This window comes from Caretta caretta, chromosome 1 (assembly GCF_965140235.1).
Source record: "Caretta caretta isolate rCarCar2 chromosome 1, rCarCar1.hap1, whole genome shotgun sequence".
Lineage (NCBI taxonomy): Eukaryota > Metazoa > Chordata > Testudines > Cheloniidae > Caretta > Caretta caretta.
The window spans coordinates 214,375,852-214,397,000 of NC_134206.1; the positions used below are offsets into that span (position 1 = coordinate 214,375,852).

Below are 21,149 nucleotides of genomic sequence, written 5' to 3' on the forward strand. Positions count from 1 at the left end.
GAAAATAGATCCTGCTAGGAATCCAGCCTCCCGCCATGTTAGATCAGACCAACAATCTATCTAGTGCAATATCCTACCTAATGTAGTATCCATACCAGATCACATCACTTGATCCTTTTAGTCCTGTACCCCATCTCTGGCAGGGGACACCACCGAATATTTTAGCAGAAGACAAAAGTTCCTCATACAACATTCCAGTCAACTGAGCAACATTCTATACTGCGTTAACATCCCTCCTTGATCCATGAAGCAATCTTAAGTCTTATAAGATTTGACAATCTTGTTATCCTTACTGTTATTTTAGTGCTCACACACAAAAAATTATTGATCATAAAACTGTCCACTCTCCCTTCCTCCTCCCCCCAAATCCAGCTACAGTATCGATCTCCATGACTTTCCATAGCAGTGAATTCCACTGGTTAATGATATTCTGCCTAAAATGCATTCCCTTGACTATTCGTTCATTCTAACTTGACTACTCATTCATTTCATAGTCACCCCTTGTTCTCAAATTATGGGGCAAGATAAAAAGGAAAGGGGATAAAGAGGAATTTCCATTCTCTCCTTCTCTATTCTGAATATATTGACTCAAACTAAGAACTGTTCACATTGGGAAGATTTTTAAGGGATTACTTCAAATTTACCAAAGATTTTGGCCAGGAATTTCCTTACATTTTTACAAAACATTTAAGAATTGCTTAGTGACAGGATTCCCTGCGGAGCTCACAGGAACGGTCCATGTTGCTCATCAATCTGTTTCACCCCCTCTCCATATGGCTTCCTATGTCTCCCAGATAGGAGCTTCCATCGCCTCCCCCCTTTCATTAAGGTCCCTGATTCTCCCATCATCATGTAGGGAGGGGCATGTAAAGTGGATTTAGTAGATTTATTTGGGAAAGGGTAAAAATGCTGCTAGGTGGACCTTATTTCCTCTCAATACCTCATGTTGCTCATTCCCTCCTATACTCTCCTCTTGTCTCTTTTCTTTGCACACTCCCGCCAGCAATGCCCCTCTGCCATATACATGGGACAAATCAGACAGACAGTCTCTACGCAAACAAATAATGGACACAAATCAGACATCAAAAATTGTAACATTCAAAAACCTGTAGGAGAGCACTTCAATCTCCCTGGACACTTAATAACAGCCTTAAAACTGGCAATTCTTCAACAACAAAAATTTCAAAAACACAGACTTCAGTGAGAAACTGCAGAACTGGAATTAATTTGCAAACTTGACACCATCAAATTAGGCCTGGGAATGGCTGGGTCACTACAAAAAAATAATTTTCCTCTGTTGATATTCACCCCTTCTTGTCTACTGTTGGAAATGGGCCACATCCACCCTAATTGAACTGGTCTCGTTAGCACTGACCCCCCTCCCCCCCCCCCACTCGGTAAGGCAACTCCCACCTTTTCATGTGCTGTGTATTTATACCTTCCTACTGTATTTTCCACTCCATGCATCTGATGAAGTGGGTTATAGCCCACGAAAGCTTATGCCCAAATAAATCTGTTAATCTCTAAGGTGCCACAAGGACTCCTCATTGGTTTTTACTCCCTCCTACACAGTTCCCTGCCCCCCCCACCTCGATCTTTCCCCCTCTCACTCTCCCAAAACTAGCCCCATCCCTTGCCCATCATGGCTTCCTGTAGACCCCTCCCACAAAACCCCAAATTAGAAAATAATTATACCCACAAACCCCAAAATTCTGGTCAAAGGCACCAATCCTTGCCAAAGCCAACATATTAAAACAAATGGGGAGTTCCTAGACCTAGTCACTTTGGAGTCATGACAAGCCAAATAAGGAAACTAAAATGTAAGAAACTACTTTCACACCACATTATGGTCACCCAGCAAATGGATCAGAATTCAGGATATAACAGTGTGAAACATGTGCCACCTTAAAACTGCCTCTCTCAAAACATTCTCAAGTAATCTACATATCATAGAGTTGTTTCAGCAGCCTTTGATACACCTGTGTTGCATCTTTTAATATTATTTTCATTATGAAATGCTACATTTAATTTCATTCTCTTCATTATCCAGCATATCTTTTGAGAGCTGCTGAGTAGCTAAAACTCCCATTGCCTTCTGGAAACCCACAGCCCTCAGGATTCAACACTTACACATTTTACATGTTGAGCTCTCTTCTCTTCAGGATAGCAATTTTAATAATTCTCTCAGCAGGAATATACTACACATTCAACAGGATTTTTTAGTTCCCCTCATACAGACAGATACACCTCTGAGCAGTAATTTATTACTGTAGGATCTTGCAATCTGTTGCCTATAAACTAGAAATAAGTTTATAGAACAGCATTAACACTGTGCAATTTTATGATTTCTTGTTTGCAATGTCTCATAACAGGGGAACTAATTTGTATTTTTCAGGTGACCTATATTCAAACTGTCATAATAAAGTTAAAATATTGATTTTTCTGGCTATTGGCTGTCTCTTTTTTTTACATATTTTTTTTTATTTAGGTGGCAATAAGAAATATTATGGTAAAAAATACACAGATACCACAGTCCAGCTTTAACCAGTTTAGAAATACGTCCAGTTCTGGAAAATAGTGTGGCGCAGTGAAATAAGACAGATTGGAGTGTCATCCTAATAGTAGTGGCTATTTTTTAAAAGAATGACTAAATAAAACAAGCAAAACAAATAAGAAAAGCCAAACAATGGTTATTAGCCAAGATGGTCAGGGATGCAACCCCATGCTCGGAGCGGCCCTAAACCGCTGACTGCCACACTGGGCATGGGAAGATGGGATGAATCACTCCATAATTGCCCTGTTTTATACACTACCCCTGAAGCTCTGGTGCCGGCCACTGTCAGAGACAGGATTATGGGCAAGATGGACCATGGTCTGACCCAGTATGGCAGCTCTTATGAACACAGTTCAAAAACGTACCCACCAATAGCAATTTTCATATAAGTTCAGTATCAAATACAGCAGCAGACTTTACTCTTAATAAAAATTACTTCTTTACAGTCTGCAGTCCCAAAATAACAAAGTATAGGGCAATGTTATAGAAGAGACCATGTCATATAAGAGAGGGGGTTCTAAATTGACCCAAATGAGACTTGGGAGGTTGGATTTCTTGTTGGACATGCCTTCCTTAAAATGCTGCAAATTTTTTCTTTAATGAGTGAGAATCTCTGTACCCATATTCTACTTATGTTACTGATATGAAAGTTACTGGGACAGATTTAACATATATTTAGCTAATTCCAAGCAGTTAAGGTAATTAAGCAGAGGTTATACCGATGTGAAATTCTAAATGCTGATCTTTTAATACAGAAATTGCTAATTTTAAGGAGTGTTCTTTTCTCAGAACATGAGGCCTCCATTCAAGGGTTCTGCTAGCTTCTGTCAAGGATGTCAGGATCGCCAAATGGCCTGAGATTAAGAAATTTGCACAAACTGTAAATCAGCAGAGACCTGGAGCTTTGGACAGTGATAATCCTTTTTTTCTAGGGTGGATAAAAATAGATAATTTAAAAACACACAAAATATATTTTTTTAATTTAAATACTATTTTGTTATTTAAATTAAATACATTTTTTAAATAAATCCAATTAAAATTAAATTTGAAATTATCACAACCTATATTAAGGTCTAATTTTACTGTAATCTATTCAAATCATTTACATTCAATAAAAATAACATTCAAGCACTACATGTTTGTTGCTGAAATTTTAAAGAAAGCCATACCACTGAACAAGTGGAAGTCACTGGCTAAGCACCAGGAACCAAAGTTTGTTGAATTGATAAACCAGCTTTTGATAGTAGTTGTCTCTTTTGCAGGTGCAGAGAGAATATTTTCCTCATTTCATTTCCAACTAGTTCAGTTCAAATGACTATTTCATTCAAAGTTGAGAAACCAATTGGGAGTTGAAAAAGCAGGACAGCCTATTTTCCCCTTCGATGCTATGAATTGAAGCAATGTGTGACAGGATGAGATCTACTAATTCTAAAATCTTGTTGGACATGGTGACCAGTAACAATCAGTTCAATTCACTAACTACAGATAAAACTTTTTTTTTTAAATACCCTTCCCTTTTTCTTATGTATCCACCACATTTAAGATTTTTTTCTATTAGTTATGTAAAACTAAAATTCTTTTTTTGTTCATTTTTAATTAAATTCCAGTTCCATCCAAATACAGCTTAACATTAAACATTAGTAAAAAAAAAATCAGTCAACTAGAAAACCATACATCATTAACCATTTTCTAATATAATACAAAAATGTAAATATTAAAAATCTGAATATGTTAAACTATGTAACTGCTTCAATGAATGTATACTGAATAGTGAACCCTCGGATTAGCAAGAAAAAAGTACCAAATTTAGCAAGTGTAAAGGGTACGTTTAGTTGCAAATCAACATCCTTTAATAGTTGACAAATGAGAATCAACCTTTTTTAGGAAAATAGCTAAAAAGTACAAATGCAAACAAGATTAAAATAGATTATGCAAACCAAGATTTCCTGCTTGCTGATTTAAATCATGATTAAAGTGAGTAATTTAAATCACTTGGATTTAAAATCAATCCACCCTGCTTTTTTCCTTTCTTTGTTGTTGCGGTTGTTTTGGTTTTTTAAAAGCTTTCAAATTGGGGAATTTCAGTGTAAAAAAAAAATAATCCCTATGTTAGTGTCAGGTTGTACACAGTTAATGAGTCAGAAAAGGAAAGTCAAGAAAGTTAAGACTAAATGCCCAACTTTACTCCGCATATGCATTGTGATAATCTAATCATATGATCACCTATTATTCCTCTAGTAATACAGTATTAAATATTTTCTTCTACAACTGAAAGGCTGATCCTGGCAACATTTGCTACTGAGTCAAGCACCTCCTCTTCTGCATAGTCCTACTACAGTCAGGCTGCCCTTTAGGGCATATAAAAGTGGCCTGACATTTTTTTCCTGCCTGTTTTTTGCCTTTGAAATATCAGGAGTATCTGGTTTTCCTTGGTTTTGCTGGAGCATCTGTTAGGGAGTGTAAACAGTGCATAATGTAAGCACTCACTCTTCATTTGATCGGTCAGGGGTGTTGAACTTTTAATACAAGCTTCTCTTCTCCAAAATGTTCATTAGTCAATGAAGTTAAATAGATGTTTACAAAAACAAAAAGGCTCCTAAAGTTTTAAACAGCCCCACTAAAATCTGTTCCCCTTTCAACTGTTCAGCCTCCACACTCTTGCCTCTTGTGATGTCATCATTTTACTAGTTCTTTATTGAGTCTTCCAGCTTAGACAGGACCCAAATTTCTAATACGAAACACAAGCAGGAGAATGAAACAGCGAAAATGTTCTTTAAAAATAAAACCTTTCAGGCCTTCTTGATACAGAATAAAGTATGAGCCCTCTTTTTTTTTTTACTTTGCAGATGCCATTTAAAAGACTGCTTCAAAGATAATTTCTTCTCAAGGTTATTACAAGACCTCCTCCAGCAAGCAATTGATTACTGTTGGGCACTTAAGATGATTTTCACTATATTAAGCTCAGTCAGTGTAAGAGTTAGGGGTAGAATGTAGGACTGCCTGGGCTCACAGCCCGATATATATTCTCTTATGCCAGTGAGGCATTTTGGTAGGAAGATATGCTACTGAAGCAGCAGAATTATCCTTTTTACCATATCTTGAATTTGCCCAAAACATTTGGAAAGGTTATCCAGTGTGGTATGGAGCCATTCTGTAGTCTTGACAGTTCACTGTAAAGCAAAATTAGCCACTCACCCATACAGAACACATTTTTCCTTAGGTGTGCACTTACCAAGTTTAACCAAAAAAACCAAACACACAACTGCACGAACAGTACATGATTTTCAAACATTTATAACTCAGTCAAATCAAAACCAATTTTCTATATGACAAGACTGCACACTGTTCCTTGGGGAGGGCTATTGCACTGACAAAACAACTCTAATCTCAATCATTTGGCCTCTATTATATAAAGCTGCAAGTTTTTCTTACGCATGGTTCATAAAATGTAACTCCCCCCCCACCATGGAGTTGGTTGTTCCTGGAATATTACAGTGAGCCTTTAGTGCAGTAGTTTTCAACCTGTGGTCCACAGACACCTGGGGGTCCCAGACTATGTCTAAGATTTCCAAAGGATTCCCACCTCTGTTCAAAATTTTTTAGGGGTCCACAAATGAAAAAAGACTGAAAACCACTGATCTAGAGGACTTACCCCTGCACTACATCAGCAATGGCTACAACGGTTCAGGAGTTTGTTTTCCAGATTGTCTAGAGTCCAGGACGGAGTTAGAACAAGCTGGAAGTTACATCAAGAACTAATCATAAACAAGAACTCAAAGACAAAGGGTTTGGTTTTACTTTTGGTGTTGTCTGTTGGGGCGGAGAAAGAAGCATCTCAGCCTGGCAGGTCCCCATTCAACTTCCCATTCCTACCCAAAGGGAAATTTGAACTCAGTGGGAGGTTACTGGGTCATTAAACGGCATCAGCCCAGCAGAGACTAGCAAGCCAGGAGGTTCAGGAGTGATTCTAAGGCCTTGTCTACATTGCTACTTTACAGCGCTGAACCTGTCTTGCTCAGGGGTGATGCAAGTTTCAGTGCTGTAAGGTGGCAGTGTAGACAGTGCCCCAGCAGTGGGAGCCGCACTCTCTGCGCTGGGAGCTACTCCCCTCGTGGGGGTGGTTTTTTTACAGCGCTTAGGAGAGTAAAACTCTCCCAGCGCTGATGCCACAACTACACAGCAACGTGAAAGCACTACCATGGCAGCGCTGCCGCAGCAGCGCATTCACGTTGGTAGTGAAGAGATACCCTGAGTTAGGCTGCCGAGAGCCAGCTTCACCTTCCAATGGACTCCAGACCAGGGAGCCTCAGCACAATCCTACCCTTCTGGGGGTGGAGATCATGTAAGAAATCCATGTTATTTATTTTGCTTGTGAGTTTTAAGTTGACCAATGATTACGGTGCTGTATCACCCAGTAAAGAACTGACTCCCTATCCACCATCTGCCTAGGCAGGTGCTAGGAGGGAGCTGGGCCCATCTAAATCTGGGGAGGGGGAGGGTTTAAGATATTGTTGATATTTTATTATTCTAGTTACTCCCATTCATTCATAATCCCCTATCCTTTGTGGGATATCATTTACCTAATAAAGTCCCCCCTGTTGCTGTATTGTTACTTTTGGGATTGTGATAATTATTTTATTCCCTGTGTACTGGACTACACTCCTACTATATTATTTGACAGAAAACATTTTCCCAAGGGACAGAGCTCTTGTGTTCCAGGCACTAGCGGGGTCCCCCGTGGGTGGAGGCACCAGATGCCAAGATAAAGAACCCAGAAGCAATACCACTGAGGGTGAGAGGGAGGAAAAAGGTGGGGCTTGAGCCACACCTTAGGGGAAAGGCTGCAAATAGAGACATTTCCCTCCCATTTCCCTTTCACTGAAAAAAAAAAAAAAATTCTCCCCTTGAAACGTTTCAAGGAAACAAAATGTTCACCTTGAAACCAAATCAGGAAATCTCAGCCCACAAATGTAATAGCTTCTCAAAGCTGTAAATGTCTGGAAACGGAATCATCATGGAAATTTATGCAACCTTAATTCTGGTGGGTTGTCTCCAGAACCCTGTTATAATGTTCAAGCAGTGAAGAGGCTACAAAAAATATCCATCTCCAAAACATCTTGCCCACATTTTCTACAGATGTTCTATCTATTCTAGTCTACCTAGTCTATTTAAGACTACACCTGTGAAATTTCAAGGGGTTTGGGTTCCATTGCAGTGAAGCTGACGTGTCAGGGTGTCAAATCTGTGTCAAGTGTCTTCAGTCTAGTGTCCCCCTCTTATGCTGAAGGAACCCAGGATTCATTCTGAATTGCCGGGGGGTGGGGGGGGTGGCTGCTCACCCCGTTCTTGGCAAGTCCCTGGCCAGTTCTACCCAGAGAAGTGCACTCTCAAAGGAAAATATATATTGGGTTTTTATTCTTTGCTCTTTTTTACTTCTTTATGATGTATAAAGGAAAGGCCTGAACATTTTATTATTTTTTCCTCCCTCCAAAAGCCATAACACTTATTTTCCTATTTTTTTCCTTTATTTTTTATTCAGTATACATTAAGGTCTTGTCTGCCCTGCTTTTACCATGATTGTAGAATACTAGGATTATGACCATTCAAGCAAAACCTGGTTTGAGAAGGAAAGTGATTCATATTCAGGCTGTTTAAATCTAACTCAAATGCCTGAAAAACATTCAGCAACAAAAAAGTCTCTTCACTGAAGATTGATATACATAGCCCTACACCTTTAGTTAAGGCAGTGGCTCTCAATCTTTCCAGATTACTCTACCCCATCAAGAGTCTGATTTGTCTTGCATACCCGCAAGCTTCACCTCACTTAAAAACTACTTGCTTACAAAATCAGACATGAAAATACAAAACACACTAATACTGAAAATTGCTTACTTTCTCATTTTGTCTGTATGAAATTTTAGTTTGTACTGGCTTTGCTAGTGCTTTTTATGTAGCCTGTTGTTAAACTAGGCAATTATCTAGATTGATTGATGTACCCCTGGAAGACTTCTGCGTACCCCTGGTTGAGAACCACCGAGTTAAGAGATGAGAAAGAACAGTCAGCATCTGAGGCTTCCAATTATTCATTCTAAAACCAACAAAGATTAGACTTGAGATTCTTTATATTATATATTCCTTATATTTTCAAACTTTACCAGAAACACCTTCAACGATCAACACCACCCACAATATACTTCCAAGATCCAGGGGTTCTACACATGCCTCTAACAACACTGTTACTCCTGGGGGAATTCTGTGCCACTGCGTGTGACGTTATTGACTTGAACTGAATCATAGAATCATAGAATATCAGGGTTGGAAGGGACCCCAGAAGGTCATCTAGTCCAACCCCCTGCTCGAAGCAGGACCAATTCCCAGTTAAATCATCCCAGCCAGGGCTTTGTCAAGCCTGACCTTAAAAACCTCTAAGGAAGGAGATTCTACCACCTCCCTAGGTAACGCATTCCAGTGTTTCACCACCCTCATAGTGAAAAAGTTTTTCCTAATATCCAATCTAAACCTCCCCCACTGCAACTTGAGACCATTACTCCTCGTTCTGTCATCTGCTACCATTGAGAACAGTCTAGAGCCATCCTCTTTGGAACCCCCTTTCAGGTAGTTGAAAGCAGCTATCAAATCCCCCCTCATTCTTCTCTTCTGCAGACTAAACAATCCCAGCTCCCTCAGCCTCTCCTCATAAGTCATGTGTTCTAGACCCCTAATCATTTTTGTTGCCCTTCGCTGGACTCTCTCCAATTTATCCACATCCTTCTTGTAGTGTGGGGCCCAAAACTGGACACAGTACTCCAGATGAGGCCTCACCAATGTCAAATAGAGGGGAACGATCACGTCCCTCGATCTGCTCGCTATGCCCCTACTTATACATCCCAAAATGCCATTGGCCTTCTTGGCAACAAGGGCACACTGCTGACTCATATCCAGCTTCTCATCCACTGTTACCCCTAGGTCTTTTTCCGCAGGGACCATATAGAACTGGGACCATATAGAACATTGTTGCAACCAAGGTCCTATTGTGGCACCAAATCTTGTATAAAGGGGGTCAGATAAGGTGTCTAAGACGAGATTATGGTTTGCTGGTTATGATTATGCTATCTGTTTGCATGTATCATTTTTGTATTTAAAGATATAAGTATTGGCTATATACTGTCTATATTTCAAACTTATGCTATGCTTCTGGGTGACACCCCAGACAAGTTGGTGTCAGCTCTGCCTAGCCTGCTTGATGGCTCATTAAGGACCATCAGCTATACAATTGACCCACTGAGAGAAGGCAGACACGCCTTGCGACTCAGCAAGGTATGAAGGGACCTGCCTATGGAGAGAACTCTGAGGTTTCTCAGAGACAGCTTGTCTCTGGAACAAAGAAAGAAAGATCACATGGCAAGAGAATATAAAAAGCTGCTGCAGCTCCTCCATCTTGACTTCAATCCTGCTTCATACCTCTGGAGGAACTTTGCTATGCTGAAGCATTGAACAAAGGACTGAATGACCCATCCCAGCTGTGGATGTTCTCCAGAGACTTGATTTGAACCTGCCATTTATTCTTTCACTGCTGCAAGCCTGAACCAAGAACTTTGCCATTACTGTATGTAATTGATTCCATTTAACCAATTCTAGCTCTCATCTATATCTTTTTCCTTTTATGAATAAACCTTTAGATTTTAGATTCTAAAGGATTGGCAACAGCGTGGTTTGTGAGTAAGATCGGATTTGTATATTGACCTGGGTCTGGGGCTTGGTCCTTTGGGATTGAGAGAACCTTTTTTCTTTTACTGGGGTACTGGTTATCATAACCATTTGTCCCCATAACGAGTGGCACTGCTGGGGATACTGGGAAACTGGAGTGTCTAAGGGAATTGCTTGTGTGACTTGTGGTTAGCCAGTGGGGTAAAACCAAAGTCTTCTCTGTTTGGCTGGTTTGGTTTGCCTTGGTGTGCCTAGAAACCCCAGCCTTGGGCTGTAACTGCCCTGCTTTTAAGCAATTTATCCTGAATTGGCACTCTCAGTTGGGCCCCGCCAGAACCAGCCACGTTACACTGCGCAATGCAGAATTTTGCAGAAATTAATGTGTGCGCAGAATTTCCTCCCCCCCAGAAATGGGCTGAAGTGCTGCTGGCCGCCACTAGGGGCCGCTGGACCCAGCAGAGCCCAGCTCGCTCATAGAAGACACTGCTGGGAGGAGGGGGAGGAAGCTAGAGGGTTCCCAACAGCTGCAGTTTCCAGCATGCCCTGGGGGAAAGAGACGGTGGCATGCAGGAAACTCCACACAAGCTGGGGACTCAGCATGAGACTGTTTCTTCCTCTTGATCCCTGGGCTCTGAGGGGTAGGGGGCAGGTGTCTGGGCTGGGGGGGAGGGCGTGACTGGGTTCTGGGGACCTGGGGGGGCAGTCTGGGCGGGGGTGCCCTGTGGTTGAGCTTGGGGGGTAGGAGGTTTGGGTGTATCGGTGGGGGGGCACGGCTGGGCTCTGCGGGGGAGGGGTTGTGGGTGTCTGGCCCCACGACTGGGCTCGGGGGGGGGGGGGGAGGAGGCAGAGAAACAGAAATTGGGTTGTCATAGGGGTTTCTTTAACTCTCTACTCCTGGGGAATTTTGTATGTGTGTCTGTATTGATACAGACATACTTGCTGGCAGGTATTTTAAAATAAATTACCAAAATAATTAAAACTGGGGTGATTATGTAGTGTTATTTTGACAAATAAAATCTGCAGAATTTTAAAATATTGTGTGCAGAATTTTTAAATTTTTGCGCAGAAGTCCCCCAGGTATACAACATGTGGTATACCTCATTCAGTTCACTAAATGCTCCAACAACAACTATGTGAGTGAAGCTAGACAATCGCTGTGCTCTCAAATGAACACATACAGGAAAATGATAAAAGGCATGAACACCAGCTCCCCTGTGGGTGAACACTTTTCACAAAGCAATCAATATATCTGACCTATCAGTCCTCATCCTCAAAGGAAACCTACGCAACACTTTCAAAAGATGAGCCTGGGAGCTTAAATTCATAACTTTGCTAGATACTAAAAAATCATGGTCTTAATAAAAACACTGGATTTATGGCTTATTATAGCAAACCCTTCCCCCCCCCCCCTTTTTTTTTTTTGGTCCTATGACTACAGGGGTGTTAAGTGTCCATTTCCAGCAGGTTCCCAAGTTCTGGTGAAATCTAAAGGGCTAGTACTGTATGTAGGAAACCCCGTCCACCCCCTCAGTCAGGGTGTGGAGGGTCTGGTGGCTCAGACACATGGACAGCCTATGAGCTCAGTGCAGAGACAGACCTTCCTCTCCGGGCTTGGGGCTTCCATTATTATATCAGAGGAAATCATGTCAGCACACCAAATCAGTTTATATTATAAATCTCGGCCCATCTCTCCTCTCCCCATCCCTTTCATATAAAGACATGTCTCTTCCTGCCCTTGATCTTAGTGACAATGCTTTAAATATGGGTTTCATTTTCCCTTTCATTTGTCCCCCAGTCTCTGTCCTCCTTTCCCCTTCCCTATCTCCCCACCCTCCATTCCCCCCTCCTCCTCTCCCTCTACATCTTTCTTTCACCATCTCCGTCCTGCTTTCCAACTCCCTATTTTTTTCCCCAGAGGCTTTCACGTGTGAGTGAGAGATGAGCATTCATCACAAACCAGTTCGGGTCAGCGAACATATGTGGCCACAGGGATTTTCCTTGGCACAAACAAGGGGGTTGTTTACAACATCTCTACCCCTCTTCTCTAATTTTGTCTCTCTCTCCCTCCCCCCTTTCACCTACACTCTCTTCTGCCCTTCCTTCTGCCAGCACTCTTCTCCTCCCTGCTTTTTCCTGTTCTCCCTCTTCCATCCTCCCCCTCTCCTTCAGTGGCTCAGCATAAACTGCCCCCTGGTGACAGTGTAGAACATTCCCCTCATGTCTGCAATTTTGGGGATGGTGGTTAAAAAACGTATGGGCAAGAGCTGCTGATTGCAGCCCGATGGACACAGTCTCATAGAAGAGTATCAGCTCTTTGGAGACTGAATTCCACAAAACAGGCATGACATGGGTGTGACGGGTTCAGTCACAGAGATCCCCTTTGGACGGTCACCTGATGTGCTGAAGTTACCTCTGAGCCTATTTTCCCTGATAGCTTGGAACTTCCAGAACCCTGCCTTGTTGAGCCAGACACAGTAGCCTGCTGCAACACAGACCCAGGTCTGGTTCATGCCCCCAAAGCTGCAGACTTTAACCAAAAACTGCTCAGCAGGTCACCTATCTCCAGCACCCAGACCCCAATGGCATCCAAACCCCAAATAAATCCATTTTACTTTGTATAACGCTTATATAGGGTAAATTCATAAATTATCCACTCTCTAGAACACTGATAGAGAGATATGCACAGCTGTTTGCTCCCCCAGGTATTAATCACTTATGCTGGGTTTATCAATAAACAAAAGTGATCTTATTAAGTACAAAAAGTAGGATTTAAGTGGTTTCAAGTTATAACAGACAGAATAAAGTAAGTCACCAAGCAAAATAAAGCAAAAACATGCTAGTCTAAGCCGAATACATTAAGAAACTGATAACAGATAAAATCTCACCCTCAGAGATGTTCTAATAAGCTTCTTTCACAGACTGGACTCCTTCCTAGTCTGGGCCCAATCCTTTCTCCTGGTACAGTTCCTGTTAGCTCCAGCTCAGGTGGTAACTAGGGGATTTCTCATGACTGGAACCACCTTTGTTCTGTTCCACCCCCTTATATAGCTTTGGCACAAGGCGGGAATCTTTTGTCTCTCTGGGTCCCCACCCCTCCTTCTAAATGGAAAAAGCACCAGGTTTAAGATGGAATCCAGTACCAGGTGACATGGTCACATGTCCTGTGAGACCCCAAGCCTTTATTCTTCCTGGCCTGACTCACAGGAAGACTTGCAAGTAAACAGAGCCATTTACAACCAATTGTCCTAGTTGATGGGAGCCATCAAGATTCCAAACCACCATTAATGGCCCACACTTTGCATAATCACAATAGGACCTCAGAGTTATACTTCATATTTCTAGCTTCAGATACAAGAATGATACATGCATACAAATAGGATGAACACACTCAGTAGATTATAAGTTTTGTAATGATACCTTACAAGAGACCTTTTGCCTAAAGCATATTCCAATTATGTCAGATACATACTCATAAAGCATGTTTCAATAAAACATATGGAGTGCAACATCACAATGGGCAATAGCAATACAAGCATCCCACACATTCTAACCAATCCCCCCCTCAACTGCCTTACCCCTGGGAACAAAAGGGGAGTTTTGTCTCAATGCAGACCTTGGCCTCTCTGCCAAGACAGCCAATAGGGATGCTGAATAATGCTATTGGTGCTTATTGCAATGTGGATGCCTGTCCCACTAAGAACTGGACTAAGACCCTCCACGACTCATAAAACACTGAACACCCATCAGAGAGGGACGCATTTTGGTCATTACTGATCTGGAGCAGAAGCAGAACAGATTAGCATGCTGGAAGCTCCATAGCCTGCTCCCCAGCACCCCCTGAGCCATTCAGTCTCCTCAGGCTTTAGAAAGAGGTTACCTTAACTAAAACCTGCTCTTACCTTCCAGTGAGGCGGCTAGGTGAAACAGACAGACCAGCCACAGCCAACCCATTCCCACTGCTCTTCTCCTTGCCCTTAAGGCAGCGTTAAGATCCATGTAGCTTCTCCAGGGACTCCACCATCTCCAAACAACACCCCCCACTCCCTTCAAGAGTTCCAAGGTGGTGTTAGGTGGGTCAGGGCCTCTCCAAGCCAAAGCACAAGTGTCTCCACACAACAGGGGTGACTCTGGAGAGACAGAAGGTGAAGAAAGGAAATCAGGTAGCCACGATTTCAAGCTATAACATGGCAGCTTCATAAGTTCCAAACACAACCCTACCCCAGCACATGCTGTGCCTGACCCATAGTTGCAGAGTTATATCAGACTGAATGCATGCAATGACAGCACTGCCCCTCCCCCCTCCTCATGCCCCATGCCTCAGCAGTGGTTTAGGAGGCCTCCAGACTCCTGCAGATGCTGCTGTCTCAGCAGGGAGTGCTTCACTGAGTCAGTATTGACCCAGGCCCACAGCATGGTGCTAGGGAGCACTGTTGCTGCATGGCCAAGGCCCTGTCCATTTGCAATCACTGGAAACATCCCATGGCACTTTTTCAAAAAGAGTGGAGCGGTTAAACCTTGCGCCCTTTCCAAATACCAGCCCACGTAATTGCATTTTGCCTCCTTAGAATTTCCAGGGGCAGTTTCAACGAGAAAGATTATTTTTCAGATCCTGTAACACTGTTGTGTAAGACTGCTGACACATTTCATTCCAGAGATAGATGCATTTCAGCTTCAGGACAGTTATCCCTGCAAACATTTATGGTTTTAGCCCCACAACACCTCTGGCACCTAAGGAAGCATTATCCCCATTTCCGAGATGGGGAAATAGGCAAAGAAAGTGACTGACTCTCGGTCAAACAGCAAGTGTGGAACAGCCAAGGAAAGAACCCAAGTCCCAGTCTGATGCCTTTAACCAAAACTTTGTGCTGCCTCTCTGTATAAAGATAGTCTGTAAAGCCCATCCTTCGTCAGGCACCGTACACACCTGCAGCAGCCATACTGAGAAAGTGGCATCACAAAGAGGATTCACTCAGCCTACCACAGTGCAACAGCTTTGTAACACCAGGTCCTTCTGGGCCCAACCATCAGCAAACACTGCTCAGTCCCCATCCCTCCACATAAATGTCATGGACACATGTAGGTTACTCATAGGAAACAATACATTTTGTTTCTTTAGGGCACCATTCATGTAGCATTCCAAAAGGCACTTCAGGGAGACAGTCAAGCGTAAGCTAAGTAGAAAGACAAGGTTCTCAGGGAACACAGAAAGAGGGGAAATGGCTGGGCTAGAGGGGGGAGGGCAGAGTTGCAATTAGAAGAGCCAGGCATGCAGGGATCATCTCCAGATCCAGCAGTGAGGAAAGAAAAGCAGGAGGGAAAGTCTGGGGGAGCAGAGGGTGGAAAATTTGGGGTCGGGTAGTAGAGTGGAATTTGAGTTGCTTTATTTGTGTGAGAGAAAGAGGCATCACCAGACAAAGAGGAGAGTGTCCCTTCCTGTACAGCCCTAGTGAAACTGCACTAGAATGCTGCATCCAAAGGGATTAGAGCAGGGGTGGGCAAATTTTTTGGCCCGAGGGCCACATCGGGGAATAGAAATTGTATGGTGGGCCATAACTGCTCTCAAAATTGGGGTTGGAGTGCAGGATGGAGTGCGGGCTCTAGGTTGGGACCGAGGGTTTTGGAGGGCGGGAGGGGGATCAGGGCTGGGGCAGGGGTTCAGGAAGGGTGCAGGTTCCAGCTGGGGCTCTGGGGTGGGGCTGGGAATGAGAGGTTTGGGGTGCAGGAGGGTGCTCCAGGCTGGGATCGAGGGCTGGGGCAGGGGAGAGGCTCAGGGGATGCAGACTCCAAGTGGCTCCCAGAAGCAGTGGCATGTCCCTTCTCCGGCTCCTATGCAGAGGCGCAGCCAGGCAGCTCTGCACACTGCCCCATCTGCAGGCACCGCCCCTGCGCGTAGTCGCCAGAGCAGGGCCATGCCGTAGCTTCCAGGAGCCATGTGGTGCAGCCCCCGACCCTGCACCCCAGCTGGAGTGGGGCCGAAACACATGTTCCGGCCCTGACCCAGCACCCCGGCCAGAGCACCAGAGCGGGGCCGAGCCGCGTGGTCTGGCCCCCAACCCAGCACCCTGACCAGAGCGAGGCCAAGCTGTGTGGTCCAGCCCCCAACCCAGCACCCCAGCCAGAGCGCTGGAGCAGGACTGAGCCATGTGGTGTGGCTCGCGGGCCGGATCCAGCCTGTGGACCATAGTTTGCCCACCCCTGGATTAGAGCCACCCCAAACATCAGGAAGATATAGGAAAACTGAAGGGGGCTCAGAGAAAAGCAAGAAGCATGATTCAGGGGGACTGATTTGTGAGGAGAGATAAACAGAACTAATTAAATATAACTGGGACAAATGACTAAAATGTGTGTGTTGGGAAGTGGGGGTGAGGAGAATACAGTAATTGGCTCCAAGTCTTATAAAGGTGTAAACACTGAGAAAGGAGAGAAGCTGATTGCAGGGGTCCCAGAGAGCAAGGGGATGAAACAGAGCAAAGGGGAATATTTCAGGCTGGCTAATCAGGAAATATTTCATAACAGTGAGAACTATTAGACTGTGGTGAAATAGTCTCCCCAAGGGAAGTGGTAAAAGATCAATTGCTTGAGCCATTTAAAACTTGACTGGCAATGCCTGGGAGAATACGCTGTAGAGAGCTGAAAATAATAACCTTCTGTTCTCCTATGCAGTCTTTAATACCAAGATCTAAAAGCACTTTACTATGTTAGCAGACCCCTGAAAGGAAGATATTGTAAGTATTGTGACCACTGTTTTACAAGGAGGTAAACAGAGGAACAAAGACAAATTCAACCCAGGCGTTAAGTGCAGAACTATCCACTGAAACCAATGGAATTTTATCCACTTCTATCAGGCCTGACTTTGGCCAACGGGTGAAGTGAATTGCCCAGTGTCATGCAGTAAGTCAGTGGCAGAGCTGGGAACATAACCCAGGAATCCTGACCTTGTTCCAACCACCAGATCTCAGTCTCAGTGTTGGGTCAGACAGGCAATAGTGGGAAAATTGACAAAATGTGACTGAAGATTCTTATCAGGAATAAGGCAGAATTTGAAACAAACTGATAGAAGTAGACCCACTGTTGGCCTGGGGAAATGGCCACTCTCCTTCCCCACCCATCTGTAGGGTACATTATCTGCCTAGTTTATACTGCTTTCCTCAGTATTCCTAGCCCCAATGAGTTTGCGTTGCTCTTTACTTGGCAGCACACATCCCTTTGTCAGTCTGGATTAGGTTGGAAAATTCTTTTTCCCCCTTAAATAAATTGTGGCTAATCCCAAAAGCTGGTTTTGATTTAGACAGCAGCAAAAATGTAAATACCTGCACATTTCAGATGCTATCTCTTCCCCCAGCCAACATGCTGGCCCAAAAATAAGGACAATGGAAGATGTTATGGCTGGGGGCCATGTATATATATGGGATGGCAGGAGGAAGCATTTCCTTCAGAAATTGAGGAGTACTGAGGCCCTAATCCCAAATTTAGTCTCCTGCCCTTTCCTCCCACTCCTGCTGGAAACCCAGACCTGACCATCTCCTGGTTCTTCCATCCTAAGTGTCCTGCACACACCTCTTCCAGTACTGAACCCTCCTGTTACTAGGGTGACCAGACAGCAAGTGTGAAAAATAAGTACAGGAGGTGGGGGATAATAGGTACCTAAATAAGACAAAGCCCCAAATATCAGAACTGTCCCCATAAAATTGGGACATCTGGTCACCCTACCCGTTACTTCTCAGCAACCTCAATCTAGCCCAGCTTCTCACCCACCCCTTCACTACTACAGACAGACACCCGTCCTGGTCACCCATGCAGCTCCTTCTTACCACTCCCACAAGGATATTCAGTTCAGATCTAATTCTCTAATTCACCTATCCTTCCCACTCTGCCAGCCCAAATGAGAACCTCCCAATGTGGAATCCCTCAGTGCCTCCCTGCTCCGCTTCCCTCTCTCCCAACCACTCATAATGGGCTGTTCCCACTGTCAATCACTCTTGCATTAACTCCTCCATAACAAGCTTCTTGTATTGCCCCAATGCTCATAGCTCCCTAACTCCTGAATGACCTCTAGTTCCCAGATGGTGCTGGGAATTAGACAGTGTCCAAAAAGAGAAATGGCTCTTCAGTCTCCTCAAACTTCTGGAGGGAAGAGTTGCTTTAATGATTCTGTCCAGTAGAGCAACCAGAAAGGAGTCCAGTGCAAACCCATAAAGACAGGTTTCAGAGTAACAGCCGTGTTAGTCTGTATTCGCAAAAAGAAAAGAAGTACTTGTGGCACCTTAGAGACTAACCAATTTATTTGAGCATAAGCTTTCGTGAGCTAGAGCTCACTTCATCAGATGCATACTGTGGAAACTGCAGAAGACATTATATACACAGAGACCATGAAACAATACCTCCTCCCACCCCACTCTCCTGCTGGTAATAGCTTATCTAAAGTGATCACTCTCCTTACACTGTGTATGATAACCTGGATTTGTGCTGGAAATGGCCCAACTTGATTATCATACACATTGTAAGGAGAGTGATCACTTTAGATAAGCTATTACCAGCAGGAGAGTGGCGTGGGAGGAGGTATTGTTTCATGGTCTCTGTGCATATAATGTCTTCTGCAGTTTCCACAGTATGCATCCGATGAAGTGAGCTGTAGCTCACGAAAGCTTATGCTCAAATAAATTGGTTAGTCTCTAAGGTGCCACAAGTACTCCTTTATGGGTTTCGCAAAAAGAAAAGGAGTACTTGTGGCACCTTAGAGACTAACCAATTTATTTAATCTTTTGTGAGCTACAGCTCACTTCATCGGATGCATACACAAGGTACCACAAGTACTCCTTTTCTTTTTGTGAATACAGACTAACACAGCTGTTACTCTGAATTCTGTCACAAAGCAGCTTGGTGTGTGAATATTGTACATTGGGGTGGGCAAACTATAGCCCGTGGGCCGAATCTGGCCCGTCATGGCTTTGGATCCAGCCCGCGGGATTGCCACCCCCGTGGCACCGCAGGTGCCGCATTGCTCCCGGGAGCGGCTGGCACCACATCCCTGCAGCCTCGTTGGTGGGGGGGGGGGCGGGGGAGAGGAAGAGGCCTCCGTGCACTGCCCCCGCCTATGGGTACCTGCCCCGAAGCTCCCATTGGCCGGGAACGTGGAGCCTTGGCCAATGGGAGCTTCAGGGGAGATACCCAGAGGTGAGGGCTGCACGCGGAGCCCTCTGCGACCACTCCTCCAGGGCCACAGAAACTGCTGCACCACTCCTGCACCCCAAAACCCTGCCCTGAGCCCCCTGCTGCACCCTGCACCCCAACCCCCTGCCCTGAGCCTCCTCCTGCACCCTGCACTCCTCCTGCACCCAAACCTCTGCCCTGAGACCCCTGCCACACTCCTCCTGCACCCCAACCCCCTGCCCTGAGCCCTCCCCGCACCTCTGCCCTGAGCCCCCTCTTGCACTCTGCACCCCAACCCCCTGCTGAGCCCCCTCATACACCACACAACCCTCCTCTGCCCCAACCCCTTGCCCTGAGCCCCTTCCTGCACACTGCAGCCCTTCCCATACCCCGCACTCCCTCCTGCACCCCAACCCTCTGCCCCAGCCCTATATTCATGGCCCTGCATGCAATTTCCCCACCCAGATGTGGCCCTTGGGCCCAAAAGTTTGCCCACCCTTGTTTTACATCATCTCAGTGGCAAGCAGTGCAACACACCACTTCATGCAGTCAATGTCATTGCAGCAGCTTCTCCACTCAGTGCACAGACGAGTTCAAGCATTCCCAACAACAACACATGCTAGTAGGTGGGGAGCACAAGCAGTGCTGAGCAAGCTCACATTGATTCCAGAGCCCCTCCACCCCCCACCCCACTATCAGTGGCACTAGTGTTTCTACCGGAGCTGGAATAAGCGCTCAGGTGTGTGCCAGTTATTCATCTGAATTCTGCCCACCTGCATCGCACTCATTGTTGCATGGCTTATTTGAGGCCATGTATATGTAGCTATGCACATGCCAAATCTGTGTGGGACTTCTCCAGACCAGGTGTGGTCTGTTGTGTGTGCTTGTGGCTAAGAGGTGGATTGACAAGGATAGTAACAGGGAAATGTACACTAGCACTTCTCTGCCAGCCTCATCAGTTTCCCCTGAATCTAAGCTTTTATTAAAATAAACCCTTTTGATTTAAAAGATAAATTTCCAGATGCATCCTTGCTGCAGTGTAGTCTGTAGACAGCCTGAAGCCATAATTCACAGAAAAATGCAAACTGCTCCATTCACCTCAGTGGGACATTAACTCAGAAGCCTCATGATGTCAATTTAAAATATATGCGTTAACTCTTTCAGTGCTGACCAGAAATATTAAGCTATTTGGGGAGTGTGGACAAAACTGGGGATTGGAGGAGGAATTTGGGCACAGTACTACCATTCGACCCCAATGTGACCTGGGCTTGAGCAGCTCATCCGCAATGTGAGGAGGGAAAGGAAAACTCAAAAATTTCCATTCAAAAACCAAAGCCACATAATACCTACCCTGCATTTGGGTCACTCTGTATATCCCTTCTGTGCACAGGGACTCCGTAAGGGGAGCAGGAAGGGACTAGGGGGGCATAAGGAGGGGAGAAGATACACAGCCTGTTCAGCTACCGTAAAAGCATCTTGGAGAGGAGCTGGGGGTCAGACAGGATTACCTTTACCAGGTGTCTATGTGGCCATTCCTTTAAGTTCTGGGTTTTCTGAGGATTTAACTGAGCAGGGTAGAGAGGGGAGGAGGGATTACCAGTCCCTGGTGCCCCTTGCATTGTGGCAGCTGAGCCTGGTGCCTCCACTGAGTAGTGTCCTCCAGGAGACTTGAGTTTGATTCCCCAGTCCCACTCTCTCACTCCCCCTAGCCTGACAGGGGCTGGGTCACAGAAGGTGG

General features: G+C 44.7%; 1 protein-coding gene across 2 annotated transcripts in view; it reads right to left on the reverse strand.

The window, feature by feature from the left end:
* Nucleotides 1-21,149, reverse strand: part of LOC125623041 (ephrin type-B receptor 5) — a 131,902-nt gene that overhangs the window by 81,827 nt on the left and 28,926 nt on the right. For both annotated transcript variants that reach the window (XM_048821883.2, XM_048821890.2), the window contains exon 2: nucleotides 14,161-14,388. In XM_048821883.2, coding sequence (XP_048677840.1) covers nucleotides 14,161-14,257 — 97 coding nt within the window. In that variant the 5' untranslated portion in view covers nucleotides 14,258-14,388. The remainder of the gene's footprint in view (nucleotides 1-14,160; nucleotides 14,389-21,149) is intronic.